Source organism: Mesoplodon densirostris, chromosome 3 (genome assembly GCF_025265405.1).
Source record: "Mesoplodon densirostris isolate mMesDen1 chromosome 3, mMesDen1 primary haplotype, whole genome shotgun sequence".
NCBI lineage: Eukaryota > Metazoa > Chordata > Mammalia > Artiodactyla > Ziphiidae > Mesoplodon > Mesoplodon densirostris.
Genome location: NC_082663.1, coordinates 93770742 through 93789800, shown reverse-complemented (window position 1 = coordinate 93789800; position 19059 = coordinate 93770742). Strand labels below are relative to the sequence as shown.

Sequence of the window (19059 nt, the reverse complement as noted above, 5' to 3'; positions counted from 1 at the left end):
GTCCCTCCTTCTCCTTAACATTTTCCTCACTCCACGACCATCACTAACATTAGCCTATCCATTTAAGCACTTTTAGCACCCAGATCTTATTTAAATAAGCCTATTTATTGGAGAGTAATCAGAGGAAATAGCATCTCCATGCATCCCTTATTTCCCCACCTTAGTCCTGGTAGGTCCTACAGGTACTCAACAGGGAACATTGAAAAATAGAATCAGATCTCATTTTTATGTCAGTTTTAGTATCCAGCCTGTGAAAGAGATTCAAGATTTTTACATTGCTTTCTCCTGGTTCTTTTGTCAAAAATGGAAGGGAGGGGACAGCTTCTCATTGGTCAGCACATCTCCCCCACCCCAGGTTGTTACGTCATAACTGGGGCCTGGCTTCCTTCCCATGGATTCCCTCACTACTGAGGTTGCCACATCAAAAGTGAAGGCTTATTTCTTATTTTTTAAATTGCTTCTCAGTAAAGGAAAGGGAATTTTAGCAAGAATAGAACCTTCCACATACTCACATGCATACATATTCTTCAAGAAAATATAATCAAATAGAATTTTAAAGTAACAGTGTCAGAGTGGGGAACAATTCTGTGTAAGAGCAAACCCCAGAAGCCATAATAAAAAATATCCTCAGATTTGACTACGGGAAAATTAAAATTTTCTACATGGCAAAAACATAGTGAAAAAACAAGTGTAAACTGAGAAAAAATATTTATAACTGACAAAGTGCTATCATTCTTAATATAGAAGAGATCCTATAAATAAGTAAGAAAAAGTCACAGAAACGGAAATACAAATGGATTTTAAACTTGAAAAAATACTTAACCTTACTCATACTAACAGAAATCAAATTATAACCATAGTGATGTACCATTTCTTAAAATCCTAGGTATGTAAAAATTTTTTAAACATTTCATAAAATGTTTGCATTGGTGAAGGTGGCAAGAGCATAAATAGGTACAATACCTAATAAGGGCAGTAATTTTAAAATTTACTTACCCTAGGAATTTATCTTCTGTACATGCTTGCACATTTGTGAAATGAACTTATGTATAAGGATATTCAGTGCAGCATTGTTTATAATAGCAAAAGATTAGAAAGATCCTAAATGCCCTCCAACATAGAACCAGTTATAGTTTATCCCTGTATGGATTCATGAATATCTTTGCAGCTAGCAAAAATCACATAGGACCTTTTTATGTTCTGATACAGAATGATCTCCAAGATAGATTTTTAAGTGGGAAAAAAAAGTTACACGACAACACACATAAAAATATGCTACTGGGCCTCCCTGGTGGCGCAGTGGTTGAGAGTCCGCCTGCCGATGCAGGGGATACGGGTTCGTGCCCCGATCTGGGAGGATCCCATATGCCGCGGAGCGGCTGGGCCCGTGAGCCATGGCCGCTGGGCCTGCGCATCCGGAGCCTGTGCTCCGCAACGGGAGAGGCCACAACAGTGAGAGGCCCGCATACCGCAAAAAAAAAAAAAAGAAAAAAAAAAATATGCTACTATTTATGTTTAAAAATGTACACGTAGGGCTTCCCTGGTGGCGCAGTGGTTGAAAGTCCGCCTGCCGATGCAGGGGATGCGGGTTCGTGCCCTGGTCCGGGAAGATCCCACATGCCGCGGAGCGGCTGGGCCCGTGAGCCATGGCTGCCGAGCCTGCGTGTCTGGAGCCTGTGCTCCGCAACGGGAGAGGCCACAACAGTGAGAGGCCCATGTACCGCAAAAAAAAAAAAAAAAAAAAAGTACATGTAATTATATACATATATCCTTGCATTTTTATAGAGTGTCTCTGGAAATATATACATGAGAGTGATAATAGTGGTCGCTTTGGGAAAGAGCCACATGAAAGGAGATAGATCATATACTTCTTGTACCTACTGATTTTTTCCCATTAACACTCTTATTTTGCATTTATCTTTTTTTTTTTTTTTTGGTATGCGGGCCTCTCACTCTTGTGGCCTCTCCCATTGCGGAGCACAGGCTCCGGACATGCAGGCTTGGCGGCCATGGCTCACGAGCCCAGCCGCTCCACGGCATGTGGGATCTTCCCAGACCGGGGCACGAACCCACGTCCCCTGCATCGGCAGGCGGACTCTCAACCACTGCGCCACCAGGGAAACCCGCATTTATCTTTATAATGATCAGGTATGGAGTATCTTGATATAGATTGTTATTGAGGACATCATCGATTAGGTTATGAGGAATTATGTAACAAATTCATCTTCAAATTCCAAACTAAGAAAATGTTTCTCTCCCTCAGAATAACTTCCTCTTATTACACAGTGACAATATATTTCTTACTGTTTTGACTGCTGAGAAGCTGAAAGCTACATCTGTGTCCAATGCAGTAGTTCCCTGTACTCTAGGTTTGTTTTTTGCATAATTACTGCTTTTCTTTACTCCTTTATTATACTTTTTATTCTTGTATTAAGTCCCACCTTCAAAAATCCAAAATTAAAAATATTTTCATTTATTCATTATACTTTAAATAGAGAACAGTACAGTTACAGCTTATTAGAACTGCTGTTGTGTGTGCTATATTAGCATTGTGTAAACTTAACTTTTTTTGAAAAACAGATCATTGCTTCTTGCTGACCTTGACAAAGAAGAAAAGGAAAAAGACTGGTATTATGCTCAACTTCAGAATCTCACTAAAAGAATAGATAGTCTTCCTTTAACTGAAAATGTAAGTAACTTGACAAAATGACTTATTTTTAATATATAAAAGTATATATAAATTTATAACTGCATTTATAGTTATTTGTAAACAGTAATATGTTTTATCCAACTTTAAATAAACCTAAATATATAATAATGAATTTTGTTTATAAAGGTGATAAAACTTCATTACGCTCAAGCATATTTATTTTAAGTCCCTTGTTAAGAAAACCTCTTAAATTTGAATACTAAAGGACTCAGGGTTCTACTAGGAAACTGGTTTTTTATTCTGTATGTTCAATTACCAGACATACTCTGTAGAAATGTTTATTACCATCTGTCTGTTTTTTGAACTATATTACAGGACTCATGCCAGATAATTTTTGCATTAAAAGTATCTTAGCGATAACTTGTGTCCTATTCAAACGACAGTATCTGGTGGTATGGACTTTAGGGCTTTTTGCAGGTATACGAAATTTGTTTTGCAAATATAACTATGTAAAAAATAATTTAATTCTGTCAGCCTCTTCCTCCCCACCCAGCCTCTCCATGTCAACTGTTTCATTCATGGGATGGCACATGTAAGAACATTTCTGAAATACATTAATAACTTTAAACAAGACTATATTTTAACTGTTATCCATAAATTTTAAAATAATTTTTAAAAAGGGAAAAAATAGGCTAATTAAAATATATCTTCCGCTCTTAGCTTAAATTTTTCATTTTCTTTTCTTTTCTTTGGTCCTGCCACAGAGCTCGTGGGATCTTAGTTCCCCAACCAGGGATTGAACCTGGGTCCCCTGCAGTGGAAGTGTGGAGCCCTAACCACTGGACCTCCAGGGAACTCCCTTTCATTTTCTAATAGCACTTTTGAGAGAGCATAATAAACAAAAGGCAAAAGTGCAAAAAAGGAAAACCTTTTTCAAAACACATAGTCAGTTTCCTGACTGGAGTGGGCATTGCCTGGTGGGAGCTAGAACTAGAAGCTTAAATGCTCAGCCTCCTAGAACAGGCATCCAGGATTTTGAGAGGGAACAAATCTCCCATCCTGACGATGTCTTAACGTCTTTTCAGGAGTTAAGGAGACACCACTAGTGAAAGAACAGTTCATGGAGAGTTCTTGGCACATGAGGATTAGGAACTCAGGAGGGTTTGGTGGGATTTTTACTCTTAAAAATAGTAAAGCATTGGGCCTCCCTGGTGGCGCAGTGGTTGAGAGTCCGCCTGCCGATGCAGGGGATACGGGTTCATGCCCCGATCTGGGAGGATCCCATATGCCGCGGAGCGGCTGGGCCCGTGAGCCATGGCCGCTGGGCCTGCACATCCGGAGCCTGTGCTCCGCAACGGGAGAGGCCACAACAGTGAGAGGCCTGCATACCGCAAAAAGAAAAAAAAAAAAAATAGTAAAGCATTGTTTTGCATACAAAATTTAGAGTCCAACTGTCTGCATGCTGTCGTGTATGTGACAATTCAAGATCGATTGGTTAATATCTGAAACAAAGATTGTCAAATCATTCATTCCCATGTTAATTTACTAAATAGCCAATCACATTTATTTAAGAGGATATGTAATAGTATGAGTGTGTTTCGTGTTTGGTAATTGCAATCATTGTTGGTTTTGTTGTGGTCTTCCATTTACAAAGCTTGGTGTCAGTTTATTTATCTCTTGTAAAAATAAAATACAGTGTGTATGTGTGGAAAAGAGGATATGTAAGATGTTATGGACCATTTGACAACATTAGCGAATGTAAATTGCTTCCATTTCATAAATATTTTTTAATTTCACAAAACTTTGCTTTTATATTGGGAAGCCAAGTTAAGAACACTCTCATATGGAAATACTTATTAAGATACTAGGTATTGCTTAAAACATCAGATCTAAACTGCATTATTATAACATACTGTGTCACGTTCAACGTTTGTGCAGGGGGGTTGGGGAAGTTGAGGACACATGAGTGTAGTTACAACTGGCTCACTGGGAATTAGAAATAACATGCAGACTATTTCATCTGTGTTGCAACCCATAATGTGGGTATGCCTATAGGAATACATTCTGCTTATGTCATCTGTATATTGCAAAGGAAATGGGTGAGAGCTCCTCTGACTTATCTGACAACACAATTTGGGATCCTTAGGCCTACAGAATGCTATTCTGAGTCAGACATGTGCACATGCAGCTTTTTTTTTGGGGGGGGGGGTCTTAGTTCCCTGACCAGGGATCAAACCCAGGCCCTCAGCAATGAAAGCGCAGAGTCCTAACCTCTGGACCACCAGGAAATTCCACACATGCAGCTTTTTATTGGGCATATAGAGCATGAAAAATCTACAGCACTTCCTTACTCTCGTCATGGCCCATTATAACTCTGTTACCTATCATTTTGTCTAATCATATTTTTAGCCTTTATCACCTCTTGGAGCATGTCTTTGCAAGTTTATTTACCTTGTCCTTTTCATCCTTTTTTATGCCTAGCAGTTACCACAGTACCTGGAATTTTAGTTAAAGGGCAAATAAAATTTTGAATTAATTAACACCCACTCTGTGAAGTACTTTTTTTGGTTTGTTTCAGCTTGGGTTCACATTTGGATTTTTACCAAAAAGTTTGCGTTGTCTCACAATTAATGATTATATTATATAAAAGCTTTTTCTTATTCCATTTTCTTCTTTTTACAAATGGGAAAGTTCTCTCTGTTTAGTCTACATGTATACAACAGTCCATACCTAAAATTGAGGTATAAACTTAAGGATGATGGACCTGATTCTTGATTATTCTATGTTGTCCACATTACTATTCTAGTTTTTTTTTTTTTTTTTGCTGTACGCGGGCCTCTCACCGCTGTGGCCTCTCCCGTTGCGGAGCACAGGCTCCGGACACACAGGCCCCGCGGCCATGGCTCGCGGGCCCAGCCGCTCCGCGGCACGCGGGATCCTCCGGGACCGGGGCACGAACCCGCGTCCCCTGCATCGGCAGGCGGACTCTCAACCACTGCGCCACCAGGGAGGCCCTATTCTAGTTTTTAATAATTCAAAGTACTACTTCTTCAGAGCAGAAGGATTATAAGGTGACTGAAGATAGGCTTACCCTAACTGGACCGATTATATATTTTATTTTATTTATAAAACTTATTTATTTATGGCTGCATTGGGTCTTCGTTGCTGCACGCAGGCTTTCTCTAGTTCTGGCGAGCAGGGGCTACTCTTTCGTGTGCAGGCTTCTCGTTGTGGTGGCTTCTCTTGTTGCAGAGCACGGGCTCTAGGCGCGCAGGCTTCAGTAGTTGTGTCACACAGGCTCAGTAGTTGTGGCACACAGGCTTAGTTGCTCTGCAGCATGTGGGATCTTCCTGGACCAAGGCTCAAACCCATGTCCCCTGCATTGGCAGGCAGATTCTTAACCACTGTGCCACCAGGGAAGTCCCCAATTATATATTTTAAATGAAAGCGTACAATTTAATTAAAGCTGTTTGTGACTATGGAGCAATAAAAGTGTTTCAACTCTGCATTTCACCTCAGAGACCCAGTCTGAGCCTAGCACTGATAATCAAGTTTTAGGACTCTTTGGAGTAAAAAATAATTCTCTCATACACAGTAACTTACATATTTGATTATTCATTTTCTTTATTGGTACTTATATGCTTTTTTATTTTTACTGATAAACACACAAGATATTAACATTTCCATTTTATTTGTGGTTTTAGTTTTCCTTACAGACAGATATGACCAGAAGGCAATTGGAATATGAAGCAAGGCAAATCAGAGTTGCAATGGAAGAACAACTGGGTACTTGCCAGGATATGGAAAAACGTGCACAGGTAACTTATTTATTATTAAACTGTGAAACAGCACTAGCTAGAGATCTATTAAGAATCTAATCAATTACAGCTCTGTTACCATTGATTAAATTTTATTATTACAGATATGTTAAAGTCTGTCTTTACTTTGACACTAGTTCAAAATAAATAATTTACCATGACCCTGATACCAAAACCAGACAAAGATGTCACAAAAAAAGAAAACTACAGACCAGTATCACTGATGAACATACATGCTAAACTCCTCAACAAAATACTAGCAAACAGAATCCAAGAGCACATTAAACGTATCATACACCATGATCAAGTGGGGTTTATCCCAGGAATGCAAGGATTCTTCAATATACGCAAATCAATCAACGTGATACACCGTATTAACAAATTGAAGGAGAAAAACCATATGATCATCTCAATAGATGCAGAAAAAGCTTTTGACAAAATTCAACACCCATTTATGATAAAAACCCTCCAGAAAGTAGGCATAGAGGGAACTTACCTCAACATAATAAAGGCCGTATATGACAAACCCACAGCCAACATCGTCCTCAATGGTGAAAAACTGAAACCACTTCCACTAAGATCAGGAACAAGACAAGGCTGCCCACTCTCACCACTATTATTCAACATAGTTTTGGAAGTTTTAGCCACAGCAGTCAGAGAAGAAAAAGAAATAAAAGGAATCCAAATCAGAAAAGAAGAAGTAAAGCAGTCACTGTTTGCAGATGACATGATACTATACATAGAGAATCCTAAAGATGCTACCAGAAAACTACTAGAGCTAATCAATGCATTTGTTAAAGTAGCGGGATACAAAATTAATGCACAGAAATCTCTTGCATTCCTATACACTAATGATGAAAAATCTGAAAGTGAAATTAAGAAAACACTCCCATTTACCACTGTAACAAAAAGAATAAAATACCTAGGAATAAACCTCCCTAAGGAGACAAAAGACCTGTATGCAGAAAATTATGACACTGATGAAAGAAATTAAAGATGATACAAACAGATGGAGAGATATACCATGTTCTTGGATTGGAGTAATCAACATTGTGAAAATGAGTATACTACCCACAGCAATCTGCAGATTCAGTGCAACCCCTATCAAACTACCACTGGCATTTTTCACAGAACTAGAACAAAAAAATTTCACAATGTGTATGGAAACACAAAAGACCCTAAATAGCCAAAGCAATTTTGAGAAAGAAAAACAGAGCTGGAGGAATCAGGCTCCTAGACTTCAGACTATACTACAAAGCTACAGTAATTAAGATGGTATGGTCCTGGCACAAAAACAGAAATATAGATCAGTGGAACAGGATAGAAAGCCCAGAGTTAAACCCATGCACATATGGTCACCTTATCTTTGATAAAGGAGGCAAGAATATACAGTGGAGGAAAGACAGCCTCTTCAATAAGTGGTGCTGGGAAAACTGGACAGCTACATGTAAAAGAATGAAATTAGAACACTCCCTAACACCGTACACAAAAATTAACTCAAAATTGATTAAAGACCTAAAAGTGAAGCCAGACACTATCAAACTCTTAGAGGAAAACATAAGGAGAACACTCTATGACATAAATCACAGCAAGATCCTTTTTGACCCACCCACGTCCTAGAGAAATGGAAATAAAAACAAAAATAAACAAATGGGACCTAATGAAACTTAAAAGCTTTTGCACAGCAAAGGGAACCATAAACAAGATGAAAAGACAACCCTCAGAGTGGGAGGAAATATTTGCAAATGAAGCAACTGACAAAGGATTAATCTCCCAAGATTTACAAGCAGGTCATGCAGCTCAATAACAAAAAAACAACCCAATCCAAAAATGGGCAGAAGACCTAAATAGACATTTCTTCAAAGAAGATATACAGATTGCCAACAAACACATGAAAGAATGAGCAACATCATTAGAGAAATGCAAATCAAAACTACAATGCGATATCATCTCACACCAGTCAGAATGGCATCATCAAAAAATCTACAAACAATAAATGCTGGAGAGGGTGTGGGGAAAAGGGAACCCTCTTGCACTGTTGGTGGGAATGTAAATTCATACAGCTACTATGGAGAACAATATGGAGGTTCCTTAAAAAACTAAAAATGGAACTATCATATGACCCAGCAATCCCACTGCTGGGCATATACCCTGAGAAAACCATAATTCAAAGAGTCATGTACCACAATGTTCATTGCAGCTCTATTTACAGTAGCCAGGACATGGAAGCAACCTAAGTGTCCATCGACAGATGAATGGATAAAGAAGATGTGGCACATACATACAATGGAATATTACTCAGCCGTAAAAAGAAACGAAATTGAGTTATTTGTAGTGAGGTGGATGGACCTAGAGTCTGTCCTACAGAGGGAAGTAAGTCAGAAAGAGAAAAACAAATACCATATGCTAACACACATATATGGAATTTAAAAAGTTCTGAAGAATCTAGGGGCAAGATGGGAATAAAGACACAGACCTACTGGAGAATGGACTTGAGGATATGGGGAGGGGGAAGGGTAACCTGGGACAAAGGGAGTGGCATGGACATATATACACTACCAAATGTAAAATAGATAGCTCGTGGGAAGCAGCCGCATAGCACAGGGAGATCAGCTCGGTGCTTTGTTACCACCTAGAGGGGTGGGATAGGGAAGGTGGGAGGGAGACGCAAGAGGGAGGAGATATGGGGATATATGTATATGTATAGCTGATTCACTTTGTTATAAAGCAGAAACTGACACACCATTGTAAAGCAATTATACTCCAATAAAAACGTTAAAAAAAAAAAAGAATTTACCATGGCTGCTGGGCAACATAACCAGTGTTCACATAATTCTGCCTTCATATTTCATTTCCCTGATACTGTTCTGCTATGCCTTGGAATTATGAGGGAAGAAGAATTAGATGCTGATCTTCTGGTAGCTGATAGCTAGCTTCTGTTAGCTATTTGTTAGTAATTGTCCACAGTACATCTTTCCCTCCTAACTCTCTGCTTGAGTGACTCAACATGTAAGACTAGAATGGCCAGCTAATGAACATAGGGAAGTGGATCCCAGGAAGACCTGAAGCCATGAGAAAAAAATGTGGGATCTCATTTGCAAGGAGAAAGGATGGATAAAAATTCCAAATAAGAATAGAGTAAAAGTTTTTTAAGGAATAATTATGTATCAGAAACCAGAAGCCAACTTTATATTAACTTGAATAGAGAAATAATAAGATTATTACCATTGCACTCATTAATATGGTTGGGTGCTTGCTGTCCTCACTATTATTTAACTGTGTTTGGAGGTCCACTAATACAGTTAGAAAGAAAATAAGTTGTTTAAATACTACACTATTTTCCAACTAGAAGGGAAGAGACCAAATAATTGTCATTTGTAAATTATATGGTTGTTTGCCTAGAAAAGCCATAGAGGAGAGTCAAAAAATATTTCAGCTAATGAGAGAATTGAGTAAGGTGGCTGGAGTTAAGGTACATTACAAAAATTAGTAGGTTTTCTCTAGTAGCAATAGCTAGCACTTGGAAATGGAAGATGGGGTAGGAGGACCTGTTTACAATAACAGGATACTTTAAAATACCTGGAACATACCCACATGAAGAAAAGTATAAAATTGCTAAAGGCCGCAAAATGTGGCCTTAAAAATAGAGCCTATGCTGCTGTCTGTATTGTATATGGGATATCTGGTTGAAGTGCCCCTACATAGCTGACCCCAGGGAATCGCAGAAGAGGGGCGGACCCAGATGGTAAGGGTCGTGCAGGGTATGGAGGGGTGGAGCGTATGATCAGGCCACCCAAGACGGCTGTTGTCTTGCTCTCTGTACATCCCCTGCTCGACCAGTGCCTGCTTCACCTGCACCCCACTCACATGACTGACCTTCCTGCACGCTTGCCCCAGGCCCCAGCTGGTGATTGTTCTCATCAATGGGGCAGTGAGGAACGTCCCCCTCTGCTAGTTTCTTCTGGCTTCCCTGGTAACTAATGCGCCCGCCTGAGGTAATTCTCCCTATAACTAGCAAATCTCCCCTTCCACCGGGAGGGAAACCCACTGCCATGTCCTGCCCGCTGTCTGCCGCACATGGTGGGGTGTCACTCCGGGACCTTGCTTCAGGTGTGTAAGATCCCCCATCCATTAAACCATTGATGTCTCTGTTGCTGAAAAAAATAAATAAATAAGGAAGCCTAGGTGAGAAGACTTTAATATCCTAAAAATGCCTTTCTTTAAAAAGTCTTTAAAAAATACAATTCTTAAATTTTTTTTGGAGCCCGGAAAAATGATTCTAAAGTTTGCAAAGTAAAAATTTCCAAAAGTATTTAAGAAAATTATGAGTGAGGATTTACCTTACCATTTGTTAAAACTTACTGTAAAGGTGTTGTAGTAATCACAGTATGATAGCACAGGTATAGACGTAGGCAAATAGAACAGAAGAGAGACTAGAAAAAGATATAAGAAGATATGGAATCTTTTAATGATAAAAGTTATAAATTTGGGGGGAAATGGTAAATAACTCAATAAACGCATAGGTATAACCAGGAACCTGTTTGGTAGAAGAGAAATTGAATTAGATCCCTAACTCACATCTTGTACATGAACAATTATAGGTGGATTAAATATCTAAATGTAAAAAATAAACATAAAATTAATAGAAGAAAATATAGAACAAGAGAGATCTTAATTAAGAATGGAAACTCAAAAGCAATAAAGGTGGGGTGGGAAACAGGATTTATTTCATAAAAATTTAAAACATTCATCCTGCAGAAAATAAACTAAGGGAAAATACTTGTACACGTAGGGGAAAAGGTTAATATCCCTGTACTATAAGAATTCCTACAAACAATAAGAAAAAGACAACACTTTTTTTTTTTTTTTTTTGTGGTACGCGGGCCTCTCGCTGCTGGGGCCTCTCCCGTTGCGGAGCCCAGGCTCCGGACGCACAGGCTCAGCAGCCATGGCTCATGGACCTAGCCACTCCGCAGCATGTGGGATCTTCCCGGACCGGGGCACGAACCCGTGTCCCCTGCATCAGCAGGCGGACTCTCAACCACTGCACCACCAGGGAAGCCCGACAACTCTTTTTTTATATGGGTAAAGGCTGTAATCATTCAATTTATTGAAAAGAAAATGTAAGTGACCAGTAAAACATACGAATGACTGAGGAACAATTTAGGGAAAGTTGAAACAAAATCCACTCTTGCCCATGCGTGTGTGTTAGTCTCTATCTCTGTTAACAGTTTTGTTATTTATTTATTTTCTCCATTATTTGTTCAACACATATTTGCACCTAGTTTGGTCATGCCTGCTCTCCTCTATGTGTAATTTTTTACTGTTAAAACAACTCTGATAAACATATTTATTCATATCCTGTAAACACGCGCAACAGTTTCTCTAGGTCAAGAGTCTTTTTCTTAAAGGGCTATATGGTAAATATTTTAAACTTTGTGGCCATATGGTCTCTGTCGTAACTACTCAGCTCTGCCTTTGTAGCAAGAAGGCAACCATAGATGACAATATATAAGCAGATGGGCATGGCTGTCTTTCAGTAAAACTTAATTCATAAATACAGATGGCTAGCAAGCCCTAATTTACTGACCTCTGCTCTTAGGTATATACCTAAAAGCGTAATTGCTGGTCATAAGGTATGAGTGTTTTGAATAGTGTGTTCCAAATTGCACTCAAAATGATTTTATCAGTTTACATTTCTCCTAGTCGTATGTGAGAATTCCCGTTTCTTTTACCTGATTTTTTCAGCAATTGTGAGTCACATTTTATAATTAACAATCAATGGGCATTTGAAACATTATCTTGTCATTTAGTTTGTACTTCCATGAGTACTACTGAAGCTGATTATCTTTATCTTTTCATGTATTTATTAGATTTTCGTTTTGTCGTTTTTCCATATCCTTTGCCCATTTTCTATTATGTTAAATGTCTTATTCTTATGTATTTGAGAGAGATTTTAATATCCTCTAGATACCAATCTGTTATACATAATGTATATCACAGCACCTCCCTGCCAAATATGTTACCTACTTTAGCTTCATGATAACAAAAATTAGTTTTTGTTATAAAGCTAAATTAATTGTATTGCCATATTTGTGCCTTCTTTGACTTATTTATACATCTTTTCCTATCCTTAAAGATATCCTTGTATTTTTTTCTAATAGTTTTAATGTTTTATTTTTACAATTAGGTCTTTAATTCATCTCAAATTTGCTATTATATGTTTTGGAGGTAGGAATCTAATTATATATATATATATATGTATATACACACACACATATGATTTTCATATCAGTGTATATATAATTATTTAATATATATTATATGCAATATAATTTTGATTATTTAATAAATATATATTATTAATTATGTAATATATAATTAATTATGTATACATACATATACATAACACAGATACACACAGCTCGATGCATATTTATGTTGTTAACTAAATTTCCCATTATCACTTACTGGATGTGCCACTGTTTCCCTATGGATTGGTAATGCTGTCTCTGGCATCTGAGAAGTTTGCATTTGCTGGATATTTGTAGACTCTATTCGATTAGTCTGTTTTAGCTTCTCTGTCCCTGCGCTGATAACCACATTTGTTTTATTTGCTATGGCTTTATTAATCTTGGTACCTAGTAGGGTGAGTCCTTCTTATTTTTGTTTGTAAAAATGTGTTTATATTCTGTTTTGTTACTCATCTAATTCAAGGAAAAGCTTTATGGGCTTTTGATTAGAATTACATTGAATTTATAATTAATTTGAGGAGAATTTATATCTTTACAATATAAAGATTGGTTCTTGGTTGAAAGGGTGACTCTGGAGCCAGTCCTCCTGGGTTCTAATTCCCTACCTGTCACTTATCAGCACTGTGATCTTGGGTAAACTCTGTCTCAGTTTTCCCATTGGTAGAATGCAAATAATGATTCCCTGTAAAATGTGAGGATTAAATGAGTTAATATATGTAAAACACTTGGAATCCAGCAAACAGAAAACACTCAGGAAATATTAGGTATTGTTATTAATTTTTTATCTCTCCGTTCATTTAGGTCTTATTTTATGTCCTTCGAAAAAGTTTTGTAGTATTCTTCATAAAACTCTTACACATCTTTTTTTTACATTTATTCCTAGATATCTTACAGTTTTTGTTGCATTGTGAATGGGATTTTCTTTAATTACGTTACTAAATTTGATTTGTTATGTGTCCAGCAGTCTTCCTGAACTCTTTTAGTAGATTGTCTCAGTAGTTTAGGATTTTCTTGGATTTTCCATTCAAACTGTTATTTTGTTTGCAAGTAATGACAATTTTGTCTTTTCCAGTCATTTTTTTCTTTGTATTAAATAAGAACTCTAATACATCTTTGAATAAAAAGCAGTGATAATTGGTCTTCTTCATCTTCTCTTGGCTCTAAAAGGAATCCTTCTGAAATTTCACCATTAAGTATGTTGTTTACTCAAGGTTTTTGATACCATTTATCAAGTTAAGGAATTTACCTTCTATTCCTAATTTGTTGAGAGTTGTCCTGAATTCATATTGAACTGTATTACTATATTATTTTTTTAAATCAGTTTTGCAAAAGTAATACCATCTCCATATGGCAGAACAAGTAAGCATTTTTCGTTAAACATAGTTTCATAAATATTCAAGATTGTCATATAGAGAATGGAAAGAAATACTGCTGGCTTCTTCCATTTTCATGTTGAGTAACAGAAGCACAAAGGTTGTTGTGTCAGAAATCACCAAGGTGCAGACTTGACTTCAGGATTTAGTGACCTAATAGCAATACAGAAATGTAGTTCTGTGGAGAGGAGTATTAGATATGATTTCCTTTTTTCATCCTCTGAATATTGAAAATTTTGACTTAGGACTTTATTGGTGAAGGGGAGCTAGTTACATAGAGAGAGGAGAACAATAATTACAACAATATTACAAAGCCACTAATTGTATGTAGTTTCATTGCTTATGTAATGTCAGGAAATATTTACCATCTGATGTAGAGGTGATCACTCATCTTTGCAGTCTCTTTAGAAAGCTACCAAAAGCACAGGTATTTCTTCTTCAGCATGTTTTCATGATGAAAATTGGATGTGGTAAAATTTCTTAAAGAATATTATTTACCTTAGGTTCACTATTTTCAGAATTATGATATAGGATCAGCACAGTTGTAGTGTTACAAAGGAAGGAAAGAAGGGAGGGAGGGAGGAAGGAAGGATTCTTTTTTGGTGAGCGCAACTTTTTTGAGCTTTTCTGTGTTTGTTTATCATAACATTGGAAAATAGCAACAATAAGCATTTTTACTATGGCAATAAAATCGTAAGGACATTGTATTTAAGCAAAATTAGATATGCTCAAAGGGTAAGTTTTGTATGTAAGTTTTATAACTATATATATAGTTAAAGCTATTTGTTACAGTACTTTTATTATTTATCTATTGAGGTATACATGCTCAGAAATCTTTTATTGATGGGTGCATAATCATAAAAGTTTGGAAATGACTCCATCTAGCTTCTAACACTTTTTTCCCCATTGAAACATTACTCTTTTTTTTTTTTTTTTGTGGTATGCGGGCCTCTCACTGTTGTGGCCTCTCCCGTTGCAGAGCATAGGCTCTGGACGCGCAGGCTCAGCCGTCATGGCTCACGGGCCTAGCCACTCCGCGGCATGTGGGATCTTCCTGGACCGGGGCATGAACCCGTGTCCCCTGCATCGGCAGGCAGACTCTCAACCACTGTGCCACCAGGGAAGCCCAACAATTACTCTTATAATACAATTTTTTTATACCAATATTGGGATGTTAACTATAGAATTATTACAGAAGATGTTACAACATTGGCAGTACTTGTTTTTAAAACATATACTTGAAAACACTTTTCCCACATTTTTTTCAGTTCCACATTGTTTGATCTGTAGTTACTGCTTTGTGTTCACTTGAAGGTCTCAGGATATGGGCAAAGCAGTAGCTCTTACCATCATTGTGTTCTTAGTGTTGGGAATAAAAATAATGTTTAGCTGCAGTAGGTATTTGGGAAAGCTAAATCTGAAAGGTACCACTGACTTATAATAAGAATAACTTTGGGGAAGATTATTCTTACTGTTTAAAGCCTGATGTTTATTAAAACAAATCAGCTGCTCTTTCCCTTTACAGGTATACCATGCTTTGTATAAATCCATTACACTGTACTGACAACTGGATTAATATAGAAGATTAAATTCAGATGTAATTTTCTCTTTGTTGAAGTAGTTTTTGAGACTAGCTTTTAAATACCAATTTCACACTATATACATCATACAATTTGATATATGACTTGTATTTTTACAGTTTTCTTAAGTAGATCTAGAGATCTGTTGTATAAAGTTAGATTTATTAAAAATTTGAACTGATCCTAATATGTCATCAGTGTATGAATATATATACATATCTAATTCTTATATAAGAGTGATTTGGTATAACCCTAAGCTGTTAAATGGTAACCATAGTATGGTTATTTAAACTAATGTTTTTAATAAAAATAGATCTAATTTGGTTATTTATTTTATTTTAGCGAAGAATAACCAGAATTCAACAAATAGAGAAGGACATACTTCGTATACGACAGCTTTTACAGTCCCAAGCAACAGAAGCAGAGGTTAGTAAATTGTCTCTTTTGTTTGCAGACATAAATATAGGTCGTTATTCTAAGAAGAGGAAATAGGTATAATTAATGTGACATCATTGAAATAGGTGTTCTTCTAAAGAAATGAGACACTTAGTAAGTTTATAAGTTTTTTCATTAAATTAAATAGATTTCAAAAACCTTTACTACTTTGGTTTCTTCATAACTTTAATGCAGTTAAAATTTATAGAGCCATAAATACAGATACCTTACTTCAGTTATCTGTTTTCATATAATCAGATAACTAACTTAATTTGGCTACTAACAATTTGTAAATAAGCTATCTCTTTGTATGTAATCCATAGTAAGAATTGATCATACACATATATCTATGCTTACTCTATGAACTCCATTAAAATGACAGTAAAAGGATAAAATTAAAAATCACAAATACCAGGGGAGGTGACATCAATAAAATTTGGGGAGCTGGAAAGCAGATAAACAAATTACTCTTCTAGCTTATGGTAGAGAGTTGACCCCTGAGTCAGCAGTAGGAAGTCAGGAAGCAACCCATTTTACACTGTGGAGTCCTACAAGGTTCCAGAATTGGTTACACCTGGATGTGCTACCTCTGGATGTGGGGATTAAGAAAGAGGTTAAAAGCAAGAGGATGACTGAAAGTTTAAGAAGCCGGTGGAGTCTCCAGAACCTCTCTTCAACTCTGCATGGCTAAGTGACTGCTACTTTCCAGGCTCAGCAAAAGCTGAGAGATTTATTCTGGAAAAGGTAAAAGAAAGGGTCTTTGGATAAGGGTAATCCTAGTATAGTTGAAGTTGGGAGGGAGGTATCACACTAAAAACTGAAGTAAGTGAAAATTTCCTTACTGAATGCTGAAACCCTCATTGGCATCCAGCTTTATAATGCAGGCAAGTTTCTAGAAGCAACTTCTCTAAGAAATGTGACTAACCCAGGAAGAGAGACCTAAAGGTACTGACACTGGAGGATTTCTCAATAAAACATCCCAGCTAGACCACCCTACTGGATGGCTACAGCTGACAGACTCCATCCTTTAGGCATAGAGCTTCATAGGCAGTCCATTCCTAAATATGGCTAGACAGCTAAAGACCACCAGACATTTTAAGAAAGTTTCTAATAAAAAAGATTTAATGGAAATAAAGACCATGCAAGAAGAAGAAAACTTAAGAAAAATAGAACTAACATTAATATTCTCAAGATAAAAGATAATGCATCCATAAAGTGAGAAAATGATGGTATACAAAAGGAACATTCAGAGAATTTAAAAAACAGTTCTTGGGAATTAAAATTGTAATAGTAGAAATGAAAAACTCAACAAAAAGGTTAAAAGATAAATTTCTCAGAAAATAGCACAAAGGAATAATGCAATGGAAAATAGAAAAGATAAGAAAGTCAGAGAATCATTCTAGGAGGGTTCAATATCCAAATAAAAAGGGGGTTCCAGAAAGAGAATGGAGAAACTAGAGGAAGGAAATCATAAAAATAAATTAAAATTCCCCAGAACTGAAGGGCATAGTTTTCCAAATAAAATGGTCCCTCCAGCATCCAGTGCCACAGATGAAAATCCCACACTAGGCACATCATGATGAAATTTCATCTCACTGGGAATAAAGAGAAAATCTTAAAACCTTGTAGAGAAGGAGAAGAAAACAAATTTCACACAAAGAAACAGGAATACAAATGTCTTTAGGTGTATAAACAGCACACTGGAAGCTGGGAAGTAGAGTAACAATTTCTTAAAACTTCTGAAAGATTATTTTCAGCTATGTTCCCAAACCAGTTCTCTGACACCACTAGTTGTCCTACAGTTCAAATCAGTTCTGACACTACCCAGACTTAGTGTAGACCCTACATTTAAGGGTAAAGTCATTCACAAGACTGCCTTCACTTCAGGTACCAGGCATGTTTCAGGTGTCCCAAACCATCTGCACTCTGCCCAGCTTGCTGTAAATTCTACCCAAGTGGGTGTATTACACTACAGTTCAATTCTGACATTAACTACTTGGTGGGAGCCTAGACCTTACAGGTTAAGGGCAGAGCCCTTCACAAGACTACTCCCACTTCAGATGCCAAGCCTCCCATACTTCTACAAATTTGGGGTATCCTACAACAGCCTTTAGGTTTGATAATTCACTTCAGTGACTCAGAACTCAGTAAAAGTTCTACACTTATGATTACAGTTTTATTATAAAGGATGCAGATCAGGAACAGCCGAGTGAGACACATAAGGCAGGACCTAGAGAAGGTGAGGGTGGAGGATGCAGAGCTTCCATGATCTCTCACTCTCCCAGGACATCTTTGTGTTCACCAAGCAGGAAGCTGCATTGAGCTTCAGTGTCCAGAGTTTTTATTGGGGTTTCATTATGTAGGCATGCTTGATTAAACAAGTGGCTACATGATTGAACTCAGTTTCCAGCACCCTTCCCATCCCTGGAGGTCAGTCTTGACTAGTTCAACCCTCTAGTCACATGGTTGGCATTTCAGATGACCAGCACCCATCCTGAAGCTATCTAAGGATCCCCCATGGGTCACCTTATCTGCATGGCAAACTCAAGAAATTCCAAGGGTTTTAGAAGCTCTGTGCAAAGAACAAAGGGACAAAGACCAGATATATATATTTTTTATTATACCACACGAGCCTATAAATTTATCTCTAGTCAACTGCCTATTAAATTTGAGAGTAGAATGCATTTTCAGATAATCAAAGTATCAAAAATATGTATTTCTCTATACTGTTTTCTGGAAGCTATTAGCGGATATAGTTAAAATGAGAAGGTAAAGCAAGACAAATGAAGATTTGGGATCCAAGACATAAAGAATACAATACAAGAAAAAGACATGAAAGACTCCACAGAATGAAGATGAAGGGAGATTCTGAGACTAATGATAGAGAAAGTAACGAGTCCCTATTGGCACAGTTGAGAATATTCTGGGAGAGATGAGTCTAAGAAGATG

The 19059-nt window shown here is 37.2% G+C and overlaps 1 protein-coding gene across 12 annotated transcripts in view; it reads left to right on the top strand.

The window, feature by feature from the left end:
- APC (APC regulator of WNT signaling pathway) overlaps positions 1-19059 on the top strand; it is a 139287-nt gene that overhangs the window by 68307 nt on the left and 51921 nt on the right. For all 12 annotated transcript variants that reach the window (XM_060093256.1, XM_060093254.1, XM_060093251.1 and 9 more), the window contains 3 exons: positions 2581-2689; positions 6355-6468; positions 16018-16101. In XM_060093256.1, the coding sequence (XP_059949239.1) occupies positions 2581-2689; positions 6355-6468; positions 16018-16101 (307 nt within the window). The remainder of the gene's footprint in view (positions 1-2580; positions 2690-6354; positions 6469-16017; positions 16102-19059) is intronic.